This window comes from Bufo bufo, chromosome 4 (assembly GCF_905171765.1).
Source record: "Bufo bufo chromosome 4, aBufBuf1.1, whole genome shotgun sequence".
Lineage (NCBI taxonomy): Eukaryota > Metazoa > Chordata > Amphibia > Anura > Bufonidae > Bufo > Bufo bufo.
The window spans coordinates 421,019,314-421,039,974 of record NC_053392.1 but is presented as its reverse complement, the minus strand read 5'-3'; the positions used below and the strand labels follow the sequence as shown (position 1 = coordinate 421,039,974).

The 20,661-nt window shown below is 40.9% G+C and overlaps 1 protein-coding gene across 1 annotated transcript in view; it reads left to right on the top strand.

Moving 5' to 3' along the window:
* Nucleotides 1–20,661, top strand: part of ARID4B (AT-rich interaction domain 4B) — a 557,657-nt gene that overhangs the window by 166,596 nt on the left and 370,400 nt on the right. Inside the window, exon 3 of the mRNA XM_040429305.1 lies at nt 18,504–18,614. Within this exon, the coding sequence (XP_040285239.1) occupies nt 18,504–18,614 (111 nt within the window). The remainder of the gene's footprint in view (nt 1–18,503; nt 18,615–20,661) is intronic.

Below are 20,661 nucleotides of genomic sequence, written 5' to 3'. Positions count from 1 at the left end.
TGGTACCATTCATGTTCAGACAATTCGGCCTCGAAGGGGGTCAGTATTGGGCTAAAAAAGAGTGTACCCTTCACCTTACATTCTCAGCTATCAGATTTGGAAGGTAGATACCTCCTGTTAAATTGTGAAATAAGCCATACAATGGTCACCCTATGTAATCTTTATGCCCCGAATGTTAAGACAGTTCACTGGCAAAATCGCTACCTTTGCTTCCGGCATGCTCATAATAGGGGGGGATTTTAACCTGACCTTAAATCCATTACTAGACTCCATCCCAGAAATCAGCTAAACATTTAAAGCACTTAAATCCCTACAGACGTGCTTGAGGGATTTACATATTAGTGATATTTGGAGGTCAGTCCATGGTGAAAGGAGAGACTATACATATTATTCAAACCCGCATAGGTCTTACCAGAGATTGGACTACCTTTTTATATCAGAATTTTTTTTACCCTTAGTTCAGTCCTCAACAATTGATAACATTACAGTATCAGATCATGCTTTGGTATCCTGCGCCATTCAGCTCCCAAATTTAAAAGGGAGAGAGTGGACGTGGAGACTAAACCACACATTGCTAGACACACAGGCACATGTAGATGCTATTTCAAGGAAATTACAGGAGTACTTTGCCCTCAACGAAAATACTGTGACGACACCTGCTATAATATGGGAGGCGCACAAGGCAGTAATACGTGGGGAATTCATAGCACTGGGCTCACACATTAAAAAAGAACGTACAAAGCGTCTGACGGAGCTTTTAACCCGCATCTCCCAGCTTGAAAGATCCCACAAAAGGTCATTAGCCTTGAAAGACTTAGAGAAACTGGTGTCGCTCAGACAAGAGCTTAAGACATTGCTAAACATTAAAGTAGCAAAGGCGTATCTAAGGGTTAAGCACAAGCATTATATACACGGGAATAGAGGTAGTAAAATTATGGCGGCACTTATAAAAAAGCGAGTAGAGCAATCCTACATCAAACAAATGAAAACGCAAGATGGGGCCCTTACTACAGATACTGATAGTATCTCCAAAGTTTTCACTACATACTACCATGAACTATACAATATAAGGAAAGATGAACCCAGTGAAGTTGTGAAAACCCGGCAGGAAGAGACATCAACCTTCTTGCAGGAACTTGTCTTACTGGTAGTTTCAGAAATGGACAAAGAGATTTTATTGGCTCCTATAACATTAGAAGAGGTAGGAAAATCCCTAAAATCGACCCCCAAAGGCAAGAGTCCGGGACCTGATGGTCTGACGGTTGCTTGCTATAAACGGTTTCTTCCCACACTAGGCCCCCAGCTAGTAACTCTTTTTAATTCCTTATTGAAGGGTACACCTTTAGTTAGGCAAGCGCTAGAGGCACACATCACTGTACTGCCCAAGCCGGGCAAAGACCCAAACCTCCCAGCCAGTTACAGACCAATCTCACTTCTGAATGCAGATATCAAACTATGGGCGAAAATTCTAGCTTTTAGAATTGCACCCTTACTTAATTTGATATCTACAAACAATCTGGCTTTGTAAGGGGCAGGGAGTGCAGGGATAGCACATTTCGAGTCATTCAAGCACAGCAATATGCCTTGTCACACGGTCAGAGAATCACATTTCTCAGCACCGATCCCGAAAAGGCATTTGACAGAGTGGATTGGCAGTTCATGGAAGCCACCCTATATAGATTTGGCTTTCCTCCTCAATTCGTGGCCGCTGTGCTGTCACTGTACTCCTCACCCACTGCAAAAATACGTATTAATGGTATCCTCTCACCTTCCTTTGCTATACGCAATGGGACACGGCAACTCTATTTATCCTTTGCCTAGAAACATTCCTCCAAGCTATCAGGCAAGACCGGGAAATACAAGGGATACGAATAGGCCCTCAAACACACACAATAGCCGCATTTGTGTACGATATGCTATTATTTTTATCCGATCCAATAGCAGCGTTCCCAGCACTCCTAAAGCAGCTAGATAAATTTGGGACCCTATCCAATTTTTTTTATAAATCTTGCCAAGTGTGTAGCATTAGGGATTAATACCCCTCAGTCAGCTATAGCACAACTCAAAAAGGACTACCCCTTTCAATGGAAGGCGGACAATATCAGCTATTTAGGAGTTCAAATGACAAAAGATCCCGAGCAGCTTTTCCCCCAGAACTACCTCAAACTGCTAACTGACATCAAACTTCAGCTTAAAGAACTAAAAATCCCCTACTTAACTTGGCTAGGGAGGAAAAACGTCTTAAAAACATATATCCTTCCTAAACTGTTATATTTGATGCAGACGTTGCCAATATTCCCACCTCACCACTACCTCGCGCAGCTCCGTAAGGTGTTCTCCACATTTGTTTGGAACCATACTAAGCCTAGACTCGCCTACAAAAGATTAATTTTGCCCAGACACAAAGGAGGGTTTGGACTTCCAGATGTGACCGGCTATTATAGGGCAATACAGATAAGATTACATTCAGAGCTAGTCAACCCTGGGATAAATAAACTAGGTTGCCAAATAGCAAGAAAAGTTTTAGGGCCGAGAGGCCTAGCTATGCTGTGGGATTTCCGCACAAAACCCCAACATAGACTAGAGGCACCTAGCTCATTAAAAGGTATCTTGGACTCTTGGTACAAAATAACAGGATCTTTAAATCTCTCTCATTGCCTTTCACCTTTTACGCCTATCAAGCACTTACCTTACATATTTAATGCAGACTTCAAAGATGATCTAGGACTTTGGGCAGCATTAGGTAATATAGCAGTAGGAGATTTTTTAGAAAATCGACTAGTCCCCACCCTACAAACTCTGAAAGCACGGTTCAAGTGTATCCCATGGTCCTTAACCCACTATTCCCAAATGAACAAGATTTGTACACAATATTTGACAAACACTCCCAGCGATTATACCCCCACATGGTATGATGCAGTGTGGAATCAGCCAATAAGCAAAAAAGGAACTATCTCGCTGCTGTATAACAAAATACTGGAAATGGATTCAGATGCTAAACCATTGTTTATTGAACAATAGGGAAAAGAGTTAGGCCACTCCTTAGACGATGAGACTGTAGGAAGAATATTTACCCATTCCCATGGGTACTCGCGGTGTATAAAAATCCAGGAAAACTCCTTTAAACAAGTCACCAGATGGTACAAAACACCTGACAAACTTCATGCTATTAGCCCTTCTTAGGCTACTTTCACACTAGCGTTCGGAGCGGATCCGTCTGATGTTTCATCAGACGGATCCGCTCCGATAATGCAGACGTTTGCATCCGTTCAGAACGGATCCGTCTGCATTATAACTTAGAAAATTTTCTAAGTCTGAAAGTAGCCTGAGCGGATCCGTTCAGACTTTACATTGAAAGTCAATGGGGAACGGATCCGCTTGAAGATTGAGCCATATTGTGTCATCTTCAAGCGGATCCGTCCCCATTGACTTCCATTATAAGTCTGGACGGATCCGCTCGCCTCCGCACGGCCAGGCGGACACCCGAACGCTGCAAGCAGCGTTCAGGTGTCCGCTCACTGAGCGGAGTGGAGGCTGAGCGCTGGCAGGCGGATGCATTCTCAGTGGATCCGCCTCCACTGAGAATGCATTGGGGCCGGACGGCTGCGTTCAGGACCGCTCGTGAGCCCCTTCAAACGGAGCTTACGAGCGGACACCTGAACGCAGGTGTGAAAGTAGCCTTACTCTGCAGATTGCTGGAGGTGCGGAAAGGAAAAAGGTACTATGTACCATATTTGGTGGTCGTGTCCATTAATTACCAAATACTGGGATATGATCTCCAAAGAGGTACAAAAAATATGTACAATAACCTCTCCAAAATATTGGCTATCTAAGGAGATCCCGAGTCTTAAAGAATGGGTATATAAGGTCCAAGACATATGCCAATTAGAAGAATTAACGAGCTGGGAATCGCTGTCACATGATAAATATTTAATTGCATGGGGAAAATGGTTTGAATGGTATAAAAAATTCACTAGCTAGCAGTTTCTATATGTACTTTCCATATTCTTCTTATCTATAGATAAATTCACATTCTATGTTACCTGATATAACAGGAAGAATGGGTGGGATACGAATGCTTTACATCCACTGTTGCTATATCTAACCATGTACACAACAATGGACCTCACAATAAGTTAAGTCAGACATGAGGCTGGCCACGTGCTTGCTTAAAACAAAATTGTATATGTACGCTTGCTTATGAAAATGGACACTTACTCAACTGTGACCTTTAATGTACTTGGAGTAGTTTATTGTTATTTGTTACTATTTGAATACGAAATGACATTTGCTAAAAATATTCAGTCAAAATGAAAATAAAGATTTGACAAAAAAAAATAAAAAATGGGTTTTTCATGACAGGTGAACACCCAGCACCCCCACCAGTTAGCTGTTTGAAGATGCTGCGGCACGCTGGTGAGAACTGCAGCCAATTCTGCCATAGTTTTTTTTTTTTGCACTTTCATTTTATGATGTTAATAAGGCTGCAGGACTAGCAGTTGTTATTTGTATTCTGCAAGTGAATATGATCACTGTAATACTGTACCAAATATGAATATTTTTAATACTTGAGCATATATGCAGAAACGATAGTTTTTATGTTGCTGCAGTTCAAGCCATATTTATTCATTTTTCCAAAAATGTAGCTGTATTTGTGTTTTTTTCGCAGGATAAGATGTAGTTTTCATTGGTACCATTGTGGGGTACGTGGTACCTATTAATTAACCCTTAGGATACCTGAGGTTTTTGTGTTTTCATTTTTCTTCCCTATTTTCCTTGAGCCATAACTTTTTTTTATATTTCCAGTCACATACAGTGGGATGCAAAAGTTTGGGCAACCTTGTTAATCATCATGATTTTCCTGTATAAATCGTTGGTTGTTACGATAAAAAATTTCAGTTAAATATATCATATAGGAGACACACAGTGATATTTGAGAAGTGAAATGAAGTTTATTGGATTTACAGAAAGTGTGCTATAATTGTTTAAACAAAATTAGGCAAGTGCATAGATTTGGGCACTGTTGTCATTTTATTGATTCCAAAACCTTTAGAACTAATTATTCGAACTCAAATTGGCTTGGTAAGCTCAGTGACCCCTGACCTACATACACAGGTGAATCCAATTATGAGAAAGAGTAATTAAGGGGGTCAATTGTAAGTTTCCCTCCTCTTTTAATTTTCTCTGAAGAGTAGCAACATGGGGGTCTCAAAACAACTCTCAAATGACCTGAAGACAAAGATTGTTCACCATCATGGTTTAGGGGAAGGATACAGAAAGCTGTCTCAGAGATTTCAGCTGTCTGTTTCCACAGTTAGGAACATATTGAGGAAATGGAAGACCACAGGCTCAGTTCAAGTTAAGGCTCGAAGTGGCAGACCAAGAAAAATCTCGGATAGACAGAAGTGACGATTGGTGAGAACAGTCAGAGTCAACCCACAGACCAGCACCAAAGACCTACAACTTCATCTTGCTGCAGATGGAGTCACTGTGCATCGTTCAACCATTCGGCGCACTTTACACAAGGAGATGCTGTATGCGAGAGTGATGCAGAGGAAGCCTTTTCTCCGCCCACAGCACAAAAAGTGCCGCTTGAGGTGGGCTAAGGCACATTTGGACAAGCCATCTTCATTTTGGAATAAGATGCTGTGGACTGGTGAAACTAAAATTGAGTTATTTGGCCAGAACAAGGGGCGTTATGCATGGAGGAAAAAGAACACAGCATTTCAAGAAAAACACCTGCTACCTACAGTAATATATGGTGGTGGTTCCATCATGCTGAGGGACTGTGTGGCCAGTGCAGGGACTGGGAATCTTGTCAAAGTTGAGGGACGCATGGATTCCACTCAGTATCAGCAGATTCTGGAGACCAATGTCCAGGAATCAGTGACAAAGCTGAAGCTGCGCCGGGGCTGGATCTTTCAACAAGACAACGACCCTAAACACTGTTCAAAATCCACTAAGGCATTTATGCAGAGGAACAAGTACAACGTTATGGAATGGCCATCTCAGTCCCCAGACCTGAATATAATTGAAAATCTGTGGTGTGACTTAAAGAGAGCTGTCCATGCTCGGAAGCCATCAAACCTGAATGAACTAAAGATGTTTTGTAAAGAGGAATGGTCCAAAATACCTTCAACCAGAATCCAGACTCTCATTGGAACCTACAGGAAGCGTTTAGAGGCTGTAATTTCTGCAAAAGGAGGATCTACTAAATATTGATTTCATTTCTTTTTTGTGGTGCCCAAATTTATGCACCTGCCTAATTTTGTTTAAACAATTATAGCACACTTTCTGTAAATCCAATAAACTTGATTTCACTTCTCAAATATCACTGTGTGTGTCTCCTATATGATATATTTAACTGACATTTTTTATCGTAACAACCAACGATTTATACAGGAAAATCATGACGATTAGCAAGGTTGCCCAAACTTTCGCATCGCACTGTAGCTGTATGAGGGCTTATTTTTGGCGGGACAAGTTGTACTTTCTAATGTTATAATTATGGCATAAAATATAGTGGGAAGAGGTAAAAAATTCCAAATAGGGTGGAATTTTAAAAAACAAAACGCAATTCCTCCACCGTTTTACATGTTTTGTTCCCACGGCGTTTTCGTTTGTGGCGAAACCGACCCATGCTTTTCATTTTCTGGGTCAGTACGATTACAACGATTCCCCATATGTATAGGTTTTTTATGTCTAAATAGTGTAAAAATAAATGTCAACTTTGATTAAAAAAAATTTTTACATCACCATTTTCTGACCCCCATAACTTTTTGATACTTTTGTCTACTGAGCTGTTTAGGGGCTAATTTTTTGCGGGACAATCTGCAATTTTTATTGATACCATTTTGGAGTGTGCGTGACTTTTTGATCACTTTATTTTTTGGGGGGTAAGAGAAGCAATGAAAAATGGCAGATTGGCCATTTTGACCCTTTTTTCCGTTACGCCATTCGCCTTATTGGAATTTTTTTAATATTTTAATAGTATGGGCGTTTTCGGGCGCGATGATACCCATGATGTTTATATTTATTGTTATTTAGATATACATTTTTTAATTATACAGAAAGTGGGGTGCTAAAATTTTTTTTTTATATATAGATTTTTTAATATATTTTATTTAACATTTTTACATTTTTTGTGATGATTTTGAAGCTCATATACACTCACCTAAAGAATTATTAGGAACACCATACTAATACGGTGTTGGACCCACTTTTGCCTTCAGAACTGCCTTAATTCTACGTGGCACTGATTCAACAAGGTGCTGATAGCATTCTTTAGAAATGTTGGCCCATATTGATAGGATAGCATCTTGCAGTTGATGGAGATTTGAGGGATGCACATCCAGGGCACGAAGCTCCCGTTCCACCACATGCCAAAGATGCTCTATTGGGTTGAGATCTGGTGACTGTGGGGGCCATTTTAGTACAGTGAACTCATTGTCATGTTCAAGAAACCAATTTGAAATGATTCGAGCTTTGTGACATGGTGCATTATCCTGCTGGAAGTAGCCATCAGAGGATGGATACATGTTCTCATTCTGTTTACGCCAAATTCGGACTCTACCATTTGAATGTCTCAACAGAAATCGAGACTCATCAGACCAGGCAACATTTTTCCAGTCTTCAACAGTCCAATTTTGGTGAGCTTGTGCAAATTGTAGCCTCTTTTTCCTATTTGTAGTGGAGATGAGTGGTACCCGGTGGGGTCTTCTGCTGCTGTAGCCCATCCGCCTCAAGGTTGTGCGTGTTGTTGCTTCACAAATGCTTTGCTGCATACCTCGGTTGTAACGAGTGGTTATTTCAGTCAACGTTGCTCTTCTATCAGCTTGAATCAATCGGCCCATTCTCCTCTGACCTCTAGCATCCACAAGGCATTTTTGCCCACAGGACTGCCGCATACTGGATGTTTTTATCTTTTCACACCATTCTTTGTAAACCCTAGAAATGGTTGTGCGTGAAAATCCCAGTAACTAAGCAGATTGTGAAATACTCAGACCGGCCCGTCTGGCACCAACAACCATGCCACGCTCAAAATTGCTTAAATCACCTTTCTTTCCCATTCTGACATTCAGTTTGGAGTTCAGGAGATTGTCTTGACCAGGACCACACCCCTAAATGCATTGAAGCAACTGCCATGTGATTGGTTGACTAGATAATTGCATTAATGAGAAATAGAACAAGTGTTCCTAATAATTCTTTAGGTGAGTGTATAAACCTATAAATAATGTTTTTTAATTTTTGATTTTGTTCTATGATGGATTTTTAAAAGGAGATTTACACTAGATATTGCTAATTTCTTATCCTGGCCTGCCATCTGTGATCTCACTTGATCATGGCATCAAAAGCCTTTAATTACCGCGATCGGCATTATTGCCGGTCACGGTAATTAGGCGCAGGTCTCTGCTGTTTGAAATAGCAGGGATCTGCCGGCCATGGTGCCCGCAGGCACCATGTTTCCTCATCGTTCCAGTGCTCCAAGCCTAATTCGGATAATCGCCCTAGTATTGGGGTCCAGGTATGCTAAAATGTGCCTGTGTCTAAATTATGACTTCTCTTAACCTGGCCTTAGGTCTCATTTACATTACAGCAACTAATTCCTTTAAGACAGACCAAATCAAGAGTTAAACCTAAACCAGGCATTATCAACCTGCAGCCCTCCAGCTGTTGTAAAACTGCAACTGCCAGCGTGCCTGAACAGCCTACAGCTATCAGCCTACAGCAGGGTCATGGTGGGAGTTGTAGTTTTACAACAGCTTGAGGGCCGCAGGTTGAGCATCCCTGACCTAAACCACAAACAAAGTATACACTGATGAGCAAAAGGGTAACAATGTTTAGAACTTTTGACTTTCAGGCTCCATATCTCACCATCCACTACAGCTTCGAATGTGGGACTCCCATCATTTTATAGAAAATCATCTTAGTTACATATACGAAAGAATACGAAATGTAGTCCGTCCATGTATTCCAAAGCCAATAGGTGGACGTCCAGGCAAAATATTAGTCAACAAGTCGGCTCATGACAAGGTCTATCAGTTCTGTCATGACAAACACGGCAGAGGAGTTGGCTCATATGCTTCGGAATAGTGAGATCACAGACAACCATGCAAGCACCGTGTGATGCGCATTACATGGAATGGTGGCCAGAAAAAAGGTGAAGAAGCCTTGAATTCAATAAACGGATGATTTGGAGCGTTGAGATGAATGTCAATAGACTGGGCTCTGATGGGTTTAGATAGGTCTGGAAGAAACAAAGGAAAAGGGTTAATGGATCAAGAAATTGAAGGAACTGTGAAGTTCAGTGGAGGAAGCCTGATGATATGGACTTGTTTCACAGCCAAAGGCATTGGATACTTGACTAGGATTGATGTTGGTCCTAATGGTGAACTACAATCGTGGCCAAAAGTTTTGAGAATTACATAAATATTGGAAATTGGAAAAGTTGCTGCTTAAGTTTTTATAATAGCAATTTGCATATACTCCAGAAAGTTATGAAGAGTGATCAGATGAATTGCATAGTCCTTCTTTGCCATGAAAATTAACTTAATCCCAAAAAAAACTTTCCACTGCATTTCATTGCTGTCATTAAAGGACCTAATGAGATCATTTCAGTAATCGTCTTGTTAACTCAGGTGAGAATGTTGACGAGCACAAGGCTGGAGATCATTATGTCAGGCTGATTGGGTTAAAATGGCAGACTTGACAAGGAGGGTGATGCTTGAAATCATTGTTCTTCCATTGTTAACCATGGTGACCTGCAAAGAAACGCGTGCAGCCATCATTGCGTTGCATAAAAATGGCTTCACAGGCAAGGATATTGTGGCTACTAAGATTGCACCTCAATCAACAATTTATAGGATCATCAAGAACTTCAAGGAAAGAGGTTCAATTCTTGTTAAGAAGGCTTCAGGGCGTCCAAGAAAGTCCAGCAAGCGCCAGGATCGTCTCCTAAAGAGCGGGACTTGTGGTCAATCCTCAAGAGGCGGGTGGACAAACAAAAACCCACTAATTCTGACAAACTCCAAGAAGTGATTATGAAAGAATGGGTTGCTATCAGTCAGGGATTGGTCCAGAAGTTGATTGAGAGCATACCCAGTCGAATTGCAGAGGTCCTGAAAAAGAAGGGCCAACACTGCAAATACTGACTCTTTGCATAAATGTCATGTAATTGTCGATAAAAGCCTTTGAAACATATGAAGTGCGTGTAATTATATTTCACTACATCACAGAAACAGCTGAAACAAAGATCTCAAAGCAGTTTAGCAGCAGACTTTGTGAAAACTAATATTTGTGTCATTCTCAAAACTCTTGGCCATGATTGTATATATGAGTATCCTACAAGATGAGTTACTTCATACAGTCGAGCACTGTGGGTATGAAAAGGACCCAAAGCATACGTCGAGATTGGCGAAGAAATGTTTCAATGACAATGAAATAGAGGTGCTGGATTGCTCCCCAGAGTCCCCAGACCGCAACCCAATCGAACAGTTGTAGGTAGAGTTGAATAAAAAGTTGTATTCATACCTAGGTGAGCCAACCAGTATGGACCATGACAAGAATCTGCATAACTAATCATATGCTAAATAGTTGCTAGTCCAATTTATGTATGAGATAACCAAGATGATTCTCTATAAAATGATGGTAGTCTCAAGGTTGAAACTGTAGTGGATGGTGCGATATGGAGCCTGAAAGTCAAAAGTTCAAACATTGTTACCCTTTTTCTCGGCAGTGTAATAGGAACATGCAGGCTGGGTTTACACATTCTGCTTTTAGCTTCAAAAACTGCATAAAAAAACCTGGTGTGGATCATAAAGCCTGAGTAAGAATAAGGGCTCATGCGCACTGCCGTTAGTGTTTAGTGGTCTACAAATCTTAGATCCTGATGTCATTTATTTTCAACTTCTGTAGAAATGTTCTATCCTTGTCCACAAAACGGACAAGAATAGGACATGTTCACAGTATGCTGGGGCCCCATTGAAATGAATGGGTCCAAATTTGATCCACCAAAAATGCAGATCAGATGCGGATGAAAACTATGGCCATGTGCATGAGCCCTAAAGGACAAATACTACCTCACCTCATGTTTCTTTATCCTGGTTTTGGCTTCAAAAACTGCATCAGAAAAACAAAACATGGAAAACAGCCTTAAACTTTTTTAGGCCCCGTTAACACGGTGTCTTTCGGCACAAATTCCACTCAAAAAAGCTACTACATGGAATATGCATTTCAATGTTTTCGAAGATTAGCCATGCTGCCATTAGCATGGCTAGTGCCTTAAAGCTGCAACTCCATTAATTCACCGCTTAGCTACATTCAATGGGGATCCATGAGCAGGTCTGCAACATTGAAACTGAAAAACTGACATAAACAATGGTGATTTTTGCTGCGGATTTTGCCATTGTGAAATCCACCATGTGAATGGGGCCTTATGCATCCACTCCAGACCAAATCAGTTAGTGAAAGAGGTCATGGGTGACACTGATTCATTTACTGTAAACCCTGAGGAATATTAGTTATTAACCTTTAACTACCCTAGTACAAAACAGATAATGCCATTAATCACATCACATTTATTGCCATTCACTGTATGCTGGAGGAACTGCGCTCCCAGTGACATCACAGGGCTGGTAATGTCAGGTCCTGCTGCAGCTAATGAATAGCGAGGGTTCAAAGAGTGAGTGTCCGTGCATGTTTAACCCCTTCAGGACCCTGCCATTCTTCACCTTAAGGACCAGGCAATTTTTTGCAAATCTGACATGTTTCACTTTATGTGGTGACAACCTTAAAAAACTTTTACTTATCCAGGACATTCTGAGATTGTTTTCTTGTCACATATTGTACTTCATGACAGTGGTAAAATAGAGTAAAAAAATTAATTTTTATTTTAAAAAAAAGCCAAATTTACCCAAAATTTTGAAAAATTAGCAAATTTCGAAATTTATATTTCACAACTTTTATAATAGTAATACCTCCAAACATTGTTATTACTTTATATTACCCATATGTCTACTTCTTGTTTGGATCATTTTGTGAATGCCATTTAATTTTTTTGGGAGGTTAGAAAACCCACTTTATAAAGACCAGTTCAGGTCTGTAGTCGCTTTGTGAGGCTTACATAATAGAAAACAACTAAAAATGACCCCATTTTAGAAACTACACCCCTCTAAGTATTCAAAACTGATTTTACAAACTTTGTTAACCCTTTAGGTGTTCCACAAGAATTAATGGAAAATAGAAAGAACATTTCAAAATTTCACTTTTTTGGCAGATTTTCCATTTGAATCTATTTTTTCCAGTTACAAAGCAAGGGTTAACAGCCAAACAAAACTCAATATTTATGTCCCTGATTTCGTACAGAAACACCCCATTTGTGGTCATAATCGGCTGTATGGGCACACGGTATTGCGCAGAAGGAAAGGAACACCATATGGTTTTTGGAAAGCTGGTTTCATTGGGATAATTTTAAGCTGCCATGTCACATTTGCACCCCTAGAGTAGAAACTCAAAAAAGTGACCTCATTTTAGAAACTACGGGGTCAAGGTATACAAAACTCATTTTACAAACTTTGTAAACCCTTTAGGTGTTCCACAAAAATTGATGGAAAATAGTGATGAAATTTCAGAATTTCATTCTGAAATGCGGAGTTTCCATTTTAATAAAAAAAAAATCCACTAACAAAGCAAGGATTAACAGCCAAACAAATCTCAATATTTATCGCCCTGATTCTGTAGTTTACAGAAACATCCCATATGTGGTCGTAAACTGCTGAATGGGCACACGGCATTGCGCAGAAGGAAAGGAACGCTATACGGTTTTTGGAAGGCAGATTTTGCTGGACTGTTTTTTTGACACCATGTCCCATTTGAAGCCCCTCTGATGCACCCCTACAGTAGAAACTCAAAAAAAGTGACCCTATTTTGGAAACTACGGGATAAGGTGGCAGTTTTGTTGGTACTATATTAGGGTACATATGATTTTTGGTTGCTCTATATTACACTTTTTGTGAGGTAAGGTAACAAGAAATAGTTGTTTTGGCACAGTTTTTACTTTTTGTTATTTACAACATTCATCTGAAAGGTTAGAACATGTGGTACAGTATTTTTATAGAGCAGGTTGTTACGGATGCGACAATACCAAATATGACGATTGTTTGTTTCAGTTTTACATAACAAAACATTTTTGAAAAAATATTTTTTAGTGTCTCCACATTCTGAAAGCCGTCTTTTTTTTTTTTTTTGGGCCTCTGTCTTGTGTAGGAGCTAAGTTTTACACAATAATATCATTTTTGAAACAAAAAATAAAACCTGTTTTAGTGTCTCCAAATTTTGAGAGCCATAGTTTTTTCAGTTTTTGGGCGATTATCTTAGGTAGGGTGTGATTTTTGCGGGATGAGATGATGGTTTGATTGGCACTATTTTGGGATGCATATGACTTTTTGATCGCTTGCTATTACACTTTTTGTGATGTAAGGTGACGATAAAATGTTTTTATCTTTTTTTTTTACGGTGATCACCTGAGGGGTTCGGTCATGTGGTATTTTTATAGAGCAGGTTGTTACGGACGCGGCAATACCTAATATGTATACTTTTTTTTATTTACCGTATTTTTCACTTTATAAGACCCACTTTTTTCCCCCAAAAGTGGGGGGAAAATGGCCGTGCGTCTTATAAAGCGAATACTTCGCTGGCCGCGCTGTGCAGCATGTGTGAAGGGAGGAGGCGGGGACACTCATGGCGGGTGCCTGGTGCAGTGACTCTACTCTAATACACCGGGCCCCGCAACTGTTAAACATTCAATCTGATCTACATAATTGTATACGCGCTGTACGGTTCTTACTGTAGTACTGGAAGTATAGCATTAAGACGGCGCAGCTCCCTCCTCATGCGCCGCCTGCCCCAGCTCCCTCTGTCATGCGCCGCCTGCCCCAGCTCCCTCTGTCATGCGCCGCCTGCCTGTTCATTCATAAAGTGAGATAAGCAGGCAGGCGGCGCATGAGGAGGGAGCTGGGGCAGGTGGCGCATGACTGAGGGAGCTGGGGCAGGCGGCGCATGAGGAGGGAGCTGTGGCAGGCGGCGCATGACCGAGGGAGATGCCGGTCTGCGCCATCTTAATGTTATACTTCCGGTACTACAGTAAGTACCGTACAGCGCGTATACAATTAGATATAAATCAGATTGAATGTTTAACAGTTGCGGGGCCCGGTGTATTAGAGTAGAGTCACTGCACCGGGCCCCGCCATGAGTGTCTCCGCCTCCTCCCTGCACACTGATGCATCTGATGGGGGATCTGTAGATGACACTTATGGGGATCTGTGGATGACATAAGTGTCATCCACAGAGCCCCATAAGTGTCATCCACAGAGCCCCCATCAGTGTAATGCACAGATCCCCCCTCAGTGTCATGCACAGATCCCCCCTCAGTGTCATCCACAGATCCCCCCTCAGTGTCATCCACAGATCCCCCCTCAGTGTCATCCACAGAGCCCCCCTCAGTGTCATCCACAGAGCCCCCCTCAGTGTCATCCACAGAGCCCCCCTCAGTGTCATCCACAGAGCCCCCCTCAGTGTCATCCACAGAGCCCCCCTCAGTGTCATCCACAGAGCCCCCCTCAGTGTCATCCACAGAGCCCCCCTCAGTGTCATCCACAGAGCCCCCCTCAGTGTCATCCACAGAGCCCCCCTCAGTGTCATCCACAGAGCCCCCCTCAGTGTCATCCACAGAGCCCCCCTCAGTGTCATCCACAGAGCCCCCCTCAGTGTCATCCACAGAGCCCCCCTCAGTGTCATCCACAGAGCCCCCCATCAGTGTCTCATCCACAGATCCCCATAACAGTGCGTCATCCACAGATCCCCATAACAGTGCGTCATCCACAGACTACCATTAGTTCAAAACCTACCAAAAGCACACCTTTTGGTTCAAAATATTTTTTTCTTATTTTCCTCCTCAAAAACCTAGGTGCGTCTTATCATCAGGTGCGTCTTATAAAGCGAAAAATACGGTACTTAAGTTTTACACAATAACAGAATTTTTTAAATAAAACAATATTTTAGTGTCTCCATTTTCTGAGCCATAGTTTTTTCTATTTTTTGGTCGATTGTCCTAGGTAGGGGCATATTTTTTGTGGGATGAGGTAACTGTTAGATTGGTACTCTGTTGGGGGGTATACGCCTTTTTGATCGCTTGGTGTTGCACTTTTAGTGATGTAAGGTGACCAAAAAATTGTATATTTAGCACAGTTTTTATTTTATTTTTTTGACGTTGTTCATCTGAGGGGTTATGTGTTAGTTCTATAGAGCCGGTCGATACGGGCGCGGCGATACCTAATATGTGTAATTTTCTTTTTTTTCCCCTATTTTTTAAAAAAATTTTCCCTTTATTTTGGCAAAAGGATATTTAGAATTTTATTTTCATTGAAACTTTACATTTTTGGGGAAAACATTATTTTTTTTCACTTTTTTTGTCCCACTGTGGGACTTTAACTTTTGGGGGTTTGATCCCCTTTACAATGATCCACCGATGCCGACGCATGCAGCAGGGATCCGGCTATCAGCGAATGCCGGACCCCTGCCACGGATCGGGTGGGCGCATCTCCTGCACCCACCCGATCACAGCACTATACATGTACGGCGCTGGTCCTTTAGTCACGAACATCTGCGCCGTACATGTACAGCGCGGGTCCTCTACGGGTTAAGTGAATGAAGTATTTTATTTTATTTTTTTCGTATTAATGTCGGCACTAGCAGGGATGTGGGGGAGGCGGGGGCCATTATATATGTATGTGGGCACAGCTCGTATAAAGGTTTTACAGCAGATTTATTTGTGGTGTAAAATTACGCCGATGTGTAAATCTACCCTTAAAGGGCATCTCTCAGCTTCAGCACATGCTGATGAGTCTCCATATTCATGAGCTCACGGCTCTCCACGCCCACCTGCCTCTGACAGGTTTCAGCAGGAGGGCGGGGAAAGCCAGGAGCTCATGAATATGGTCCTGGAGCGGCAGGTGCTACAGCTGTTTAGCACAAGATTTTATGAAGATAGTTGGGTCAATTAAACAAAGTGACCCAGCATGTTGCTATGGGGATCTGTCACTAGTTTTATGTTGCCCTTAGTTAGGACACCATAAAACTGGTGACAGATTCCCTTTTAAGGGGTTGTCCGGTTTCATGTTATTGATGATCTTACGAACAGCTTTACAGGGAGTGCAGAATTATTAGGCAAGTTGTATTTTTGAGGATTAATTTTATTATTGAACAACAACCATGTTCTCAATGAACCCAAAAAACTCATTAATATCAAAGCTGAATATTTTTGGAAGTAGTTTTTAGTTTGTTTTCAGTTTTAGCTATTTTAGGGGGATATCTGTGTGTGCAGGTGACTATTACTGTGCATAATTATTAGGCAACTTAACAAAAAACAAATATATACCGATTTAAATTATTTATTTTTACCAGTGAAACCAATATAACATCTCAACATTCACAAATATACATTTCTGACATTCAAAAACAAAACAAAAACAAATCAGTGACCAATATAGCCACCTTTCTTTGCAAGGACACTCAAAAGCCTGCCATCCATGGATTCTGTCAGTGTTTTGATCTGTTCACCATCAACATTGCGTGCAGCAGCAACCACAGCCTCCCAGACACTGTTCAGAGAGGTGTACTGTTTTCCCTCCTTGTAAATCTCACATTTGATGATGGACCACAGGTTCTCAATGGGGTTCAGATCAGGTGAACAAGGAGGCCATGTCATTAGATTTTCTTCTTTTATACCCTTTCTTGCCAGCCACGCTGTGGAGTACTTGGACGCGTGTGATGGAGCATTGTCCTGCATGAAAATCATGTTTTTCTTGAAGGATGCAGACTTCTTCCTGTACCACAGCTTGAAGAAGGTGTCTTCCAGAAACTGGCAGTAGGACTGGGAGTTGAGCTTGACTCCATCCTCAACCCGAAAAGGCCCCACAAGCTCATCTTTGATGATACCAGCCCAAACCAGTACTCCACCTCCACCTTGCTGGCGTCTGAGTCGGACTGGAGCTCTCTGCCCTTTACCAATCCAGCCACGGGCCCATCCGTTTGGCCCATCAAGACTCACTCTCATTTCATCAGTCCATAAAACCTTAGAAAAATCAGTCTTGAGATATTTCTTGGCCCAGTCTTGACGTTTCAGCTTGTGTGTCTTGTTTAGTGGTGGTCGTCTTTCAGCCTTTCTTACCTTGGCCATGTCTCTGAGTATTGCACACCTTGTGCTTTTGGCCACTCCAGTGATGTTGCAGCTCTGAAATATGGCCAAACTGATGGCAAGTGGCATCTTGGCAGCTGCACGCTTGACTTTTCTCAGTTCATGGGCAGTTATTTTGCGCCTTGGTTTTTCCACGCGCTTCTTGCGACCCTGTTGACTATTTTGAATGAAACGCTTGATTGTTCGATGATCACGCTTCAGAAGCTTTGCAATTTTAAGAGTGCTGCATCCCTCTGCAAGATATCTCACTATTTTTTACTTTTCTGAGCCTGTCAAGTCCTTCTTTTGACCCATTTTGCCAAAGGAAAGGAAGTTGCCTAATAATTATGCACACCTAATATAGGGTGTTGATGTCATTAGACCACACCCCTTCTCATTACAGAGATGCACATCACGTAATATGCTTAATTGGTAGTAGGCTTTCGAGCCTATACAGCTTGGAGTAAGACAACATGCATAAAGAGGATGATGTGGTCAAAATACTCATTTGCCTAATAATTCTGCACGCAGTGTATTTATGCCCCATAAAAAATACTTGTTTGTGGTCTCACAATGCCTGACAGAGAGTGGCTTGTTCTCGTAACCAAGTTATAGAAAAAAAAAGGGAATGCAAACCAAAGACTGCCCTTTATATGACAGGAAACCAGTGGTGCCCAGCGGACCTCATTAATGTCGTGGTGTCCATCATTTTACCAAACAAAATAGCACAGCTCGTGGCTCTGTTTTTTCCTCCATTTTTATTGGACCTGCAACATAGACTCCTAACACTGATGTGCAGAAAGTTGAAGGCTGTCAATCATTAATATGACTGCCTAATTGACTCCTAAGCCCAGAAAGAGCAGAGAGTTAAATGGAAAAAATTTAAATTTTTACTGGAACTTTTCTAACAAAGCTACCGTATATATCAATCTGCTTAGCTCCTCCTGCTCTATAACCTGTTGCCTGCAGATCAGACTGCATTATCAATGTGACTAACTCCTATAAGCCAGGAAAATATACAGTCAAGAATCTTTCATTTTCCAGATGTATAACTTGGAGAGTTTTCTCCTTCCATGTTGCTAAGTATTGGCAACAAATAGGTTTTGAGGGGGTGGGGGAAATCGGTGCTATACCCCCATAACTGATTCCACTAGAAGATACTTGTGTTGCCTTGCAACCTGTGATATGTATTATTATTATTATTATTAAATATTTGTATTGTTAAGTGTAAAAAGTCAACTGTATTAAATTTTATAATAATCTCTCCTTACAGTCTCTAGATGAACCTCCTTTCCTTTCGGTTGGCACAGATGTCAGTGCTAAATACAGAGGTGCATTCTGTGAAGCCAAAATAAAGGCAACAAAAAGGCTTGTGAAGGTTAAGGTAGGAGGCTCACTAAATTGTGTCAATGGACAATATGCTATTTGATTTCTTATCTTATATTTACCTTCTTGTATGCTGTAAAAGAAAAATCTCTCAATAGTAGAAATAGAAGTTTACAGAACCACAAAGTTGCTGCAACCATTATATGGTCATAATTGCTGTATTTTTGTCACATTCTAAAAGCCATACCTTTTTTTTTTTTTTCTGTTAATGTAGTTGTATGAGGGCTTGTTTTTTGGTGGGATGAGTTATATCTTTCAGTGGCACTATTGTAACATACATATAACCTATTGATTATATTTTAGTAACTTTTTTTGTGGGGAATGATAGTAGAAAAACAGCATTTCCACCATAGTCATTTTGGAAACTACAGCATAAGGTGGCAGTTTTGTTGTTACTATTTTAGGGTACATATGATTTTAGAAAAAAACTCACTGAAAAACTGGCCTAAACTGGTGAAAATGCTCCAAACCGAGACACCGTAGCGTGTCTATAACCGGGGGAGCAATTCCTCCGTATGCGGTCCGAAGACAACGGCAATCCCCAGCAAAAAATTAATACAATGGAGGATGCCGGGGCAGACCGCATGCACCACAAGAACATCTTACACAAAATGATACATTGTGCAGATGAAAAAATATACATACACAATTCACTGCAAAAAATGCACCAAAATGATACGCAACTGACAACACTAGCCAATTCCTCAGGAACACATCGGAGCCCCTCATGCACCACGTCACGGTGTCTCAGCACGCATGGGGTCCTGCCACTCAACTGCCCGTGGTGTGTGAACAGGGTCTGAACCAACTCACAGCCAGACTCTCACATGCCTCCATAGTGGTATCACCAATGCACTGTGAGGTAGGATAAAGCTGTGATCCGCACCTACAACAGACCATGTGACACAGAACACAAAAGGATGTTACCAACAAAATAAAATGACACATTCCCTACACATAAGGAAAAAATGCATATGATTTTTGGCTGCTCTATATTACACTTTTTGTCAGGCAAGGTAACAAAAAATTGCTGTTTTGGCACCATTTTTATTTTTTGTTATTTACAATGTTCATCTGACAGGATAGATTATGTAATATTTTTATAGAGCAGGTTATTACGGATGCGACGATACCAAATATGACTACTTTTTTGGTTGTTTGTTTCAGTTTTACATAATAAAGCATTTTTGAAAAAATAATTTTTTTTGTGTCTCCATATTCTGAAAGCCATAGTTTATTTTTTATTTTTGGGCAACTGTCTTATATAGGGTCTGATTTTTTGCAGGATGAGACGACTGTTTTATTAGTACAATTTTGGCGTGTGTATGACTTTTCGATCATTGGTATTACACTTTTTGTGGTGTAAGGTGACAAAAAATGGCTTTTTTGACACAATTTTTATTTTACATTTTTTTTATTTAACAGTTTTTATTGAATTTCAGAAGACATACATGACATAAGATCAGGAAATTAAATACAAGGAATTGTAGCATCAAATAATTATTTTTTGATATTGGGGAAGTAAGTAATAGTCTGGAGTGATGGTTGTCATACAAAGGATATAACGAGATAACAAACTGACAAACGTGTCAAGGGAGATGCATAGGTTCATATCATACTGTTAGCCACATTATTTTAAGTAAAATGCCTATAAGACTTCCACGGAGTCCAGATTAAGAGGAAAGTATTTCTAGAATGAAGTTACCAATGTGAGATCTCTTCCAGATGATAAAATTTGTCTACTTTGTTGATCCAATGGTCAACGCTTGGTATATCAGAAGAGCGCCAGAGTGTAGGTATTGATAGGCGGGCGGCTTAGATTAAGAAGGAGAAAAGGGATGCTTTATGAGTGTCACCTCCCCGGATGCCAAAGGATAAGAGGGCTATTTCAGGAGAGCCAGGGAAATTTCAGTGGCAAATTTTGTTACTCAGAAGAAAGATCTCTTTCCACCAAGCAGCTATAAGAGGGCACTTCCACCATATATGGATGAACGTGCCTCTATCAGTTCGATATCTCCAGCATAGGCCTGGTATGGTTTGAAAAT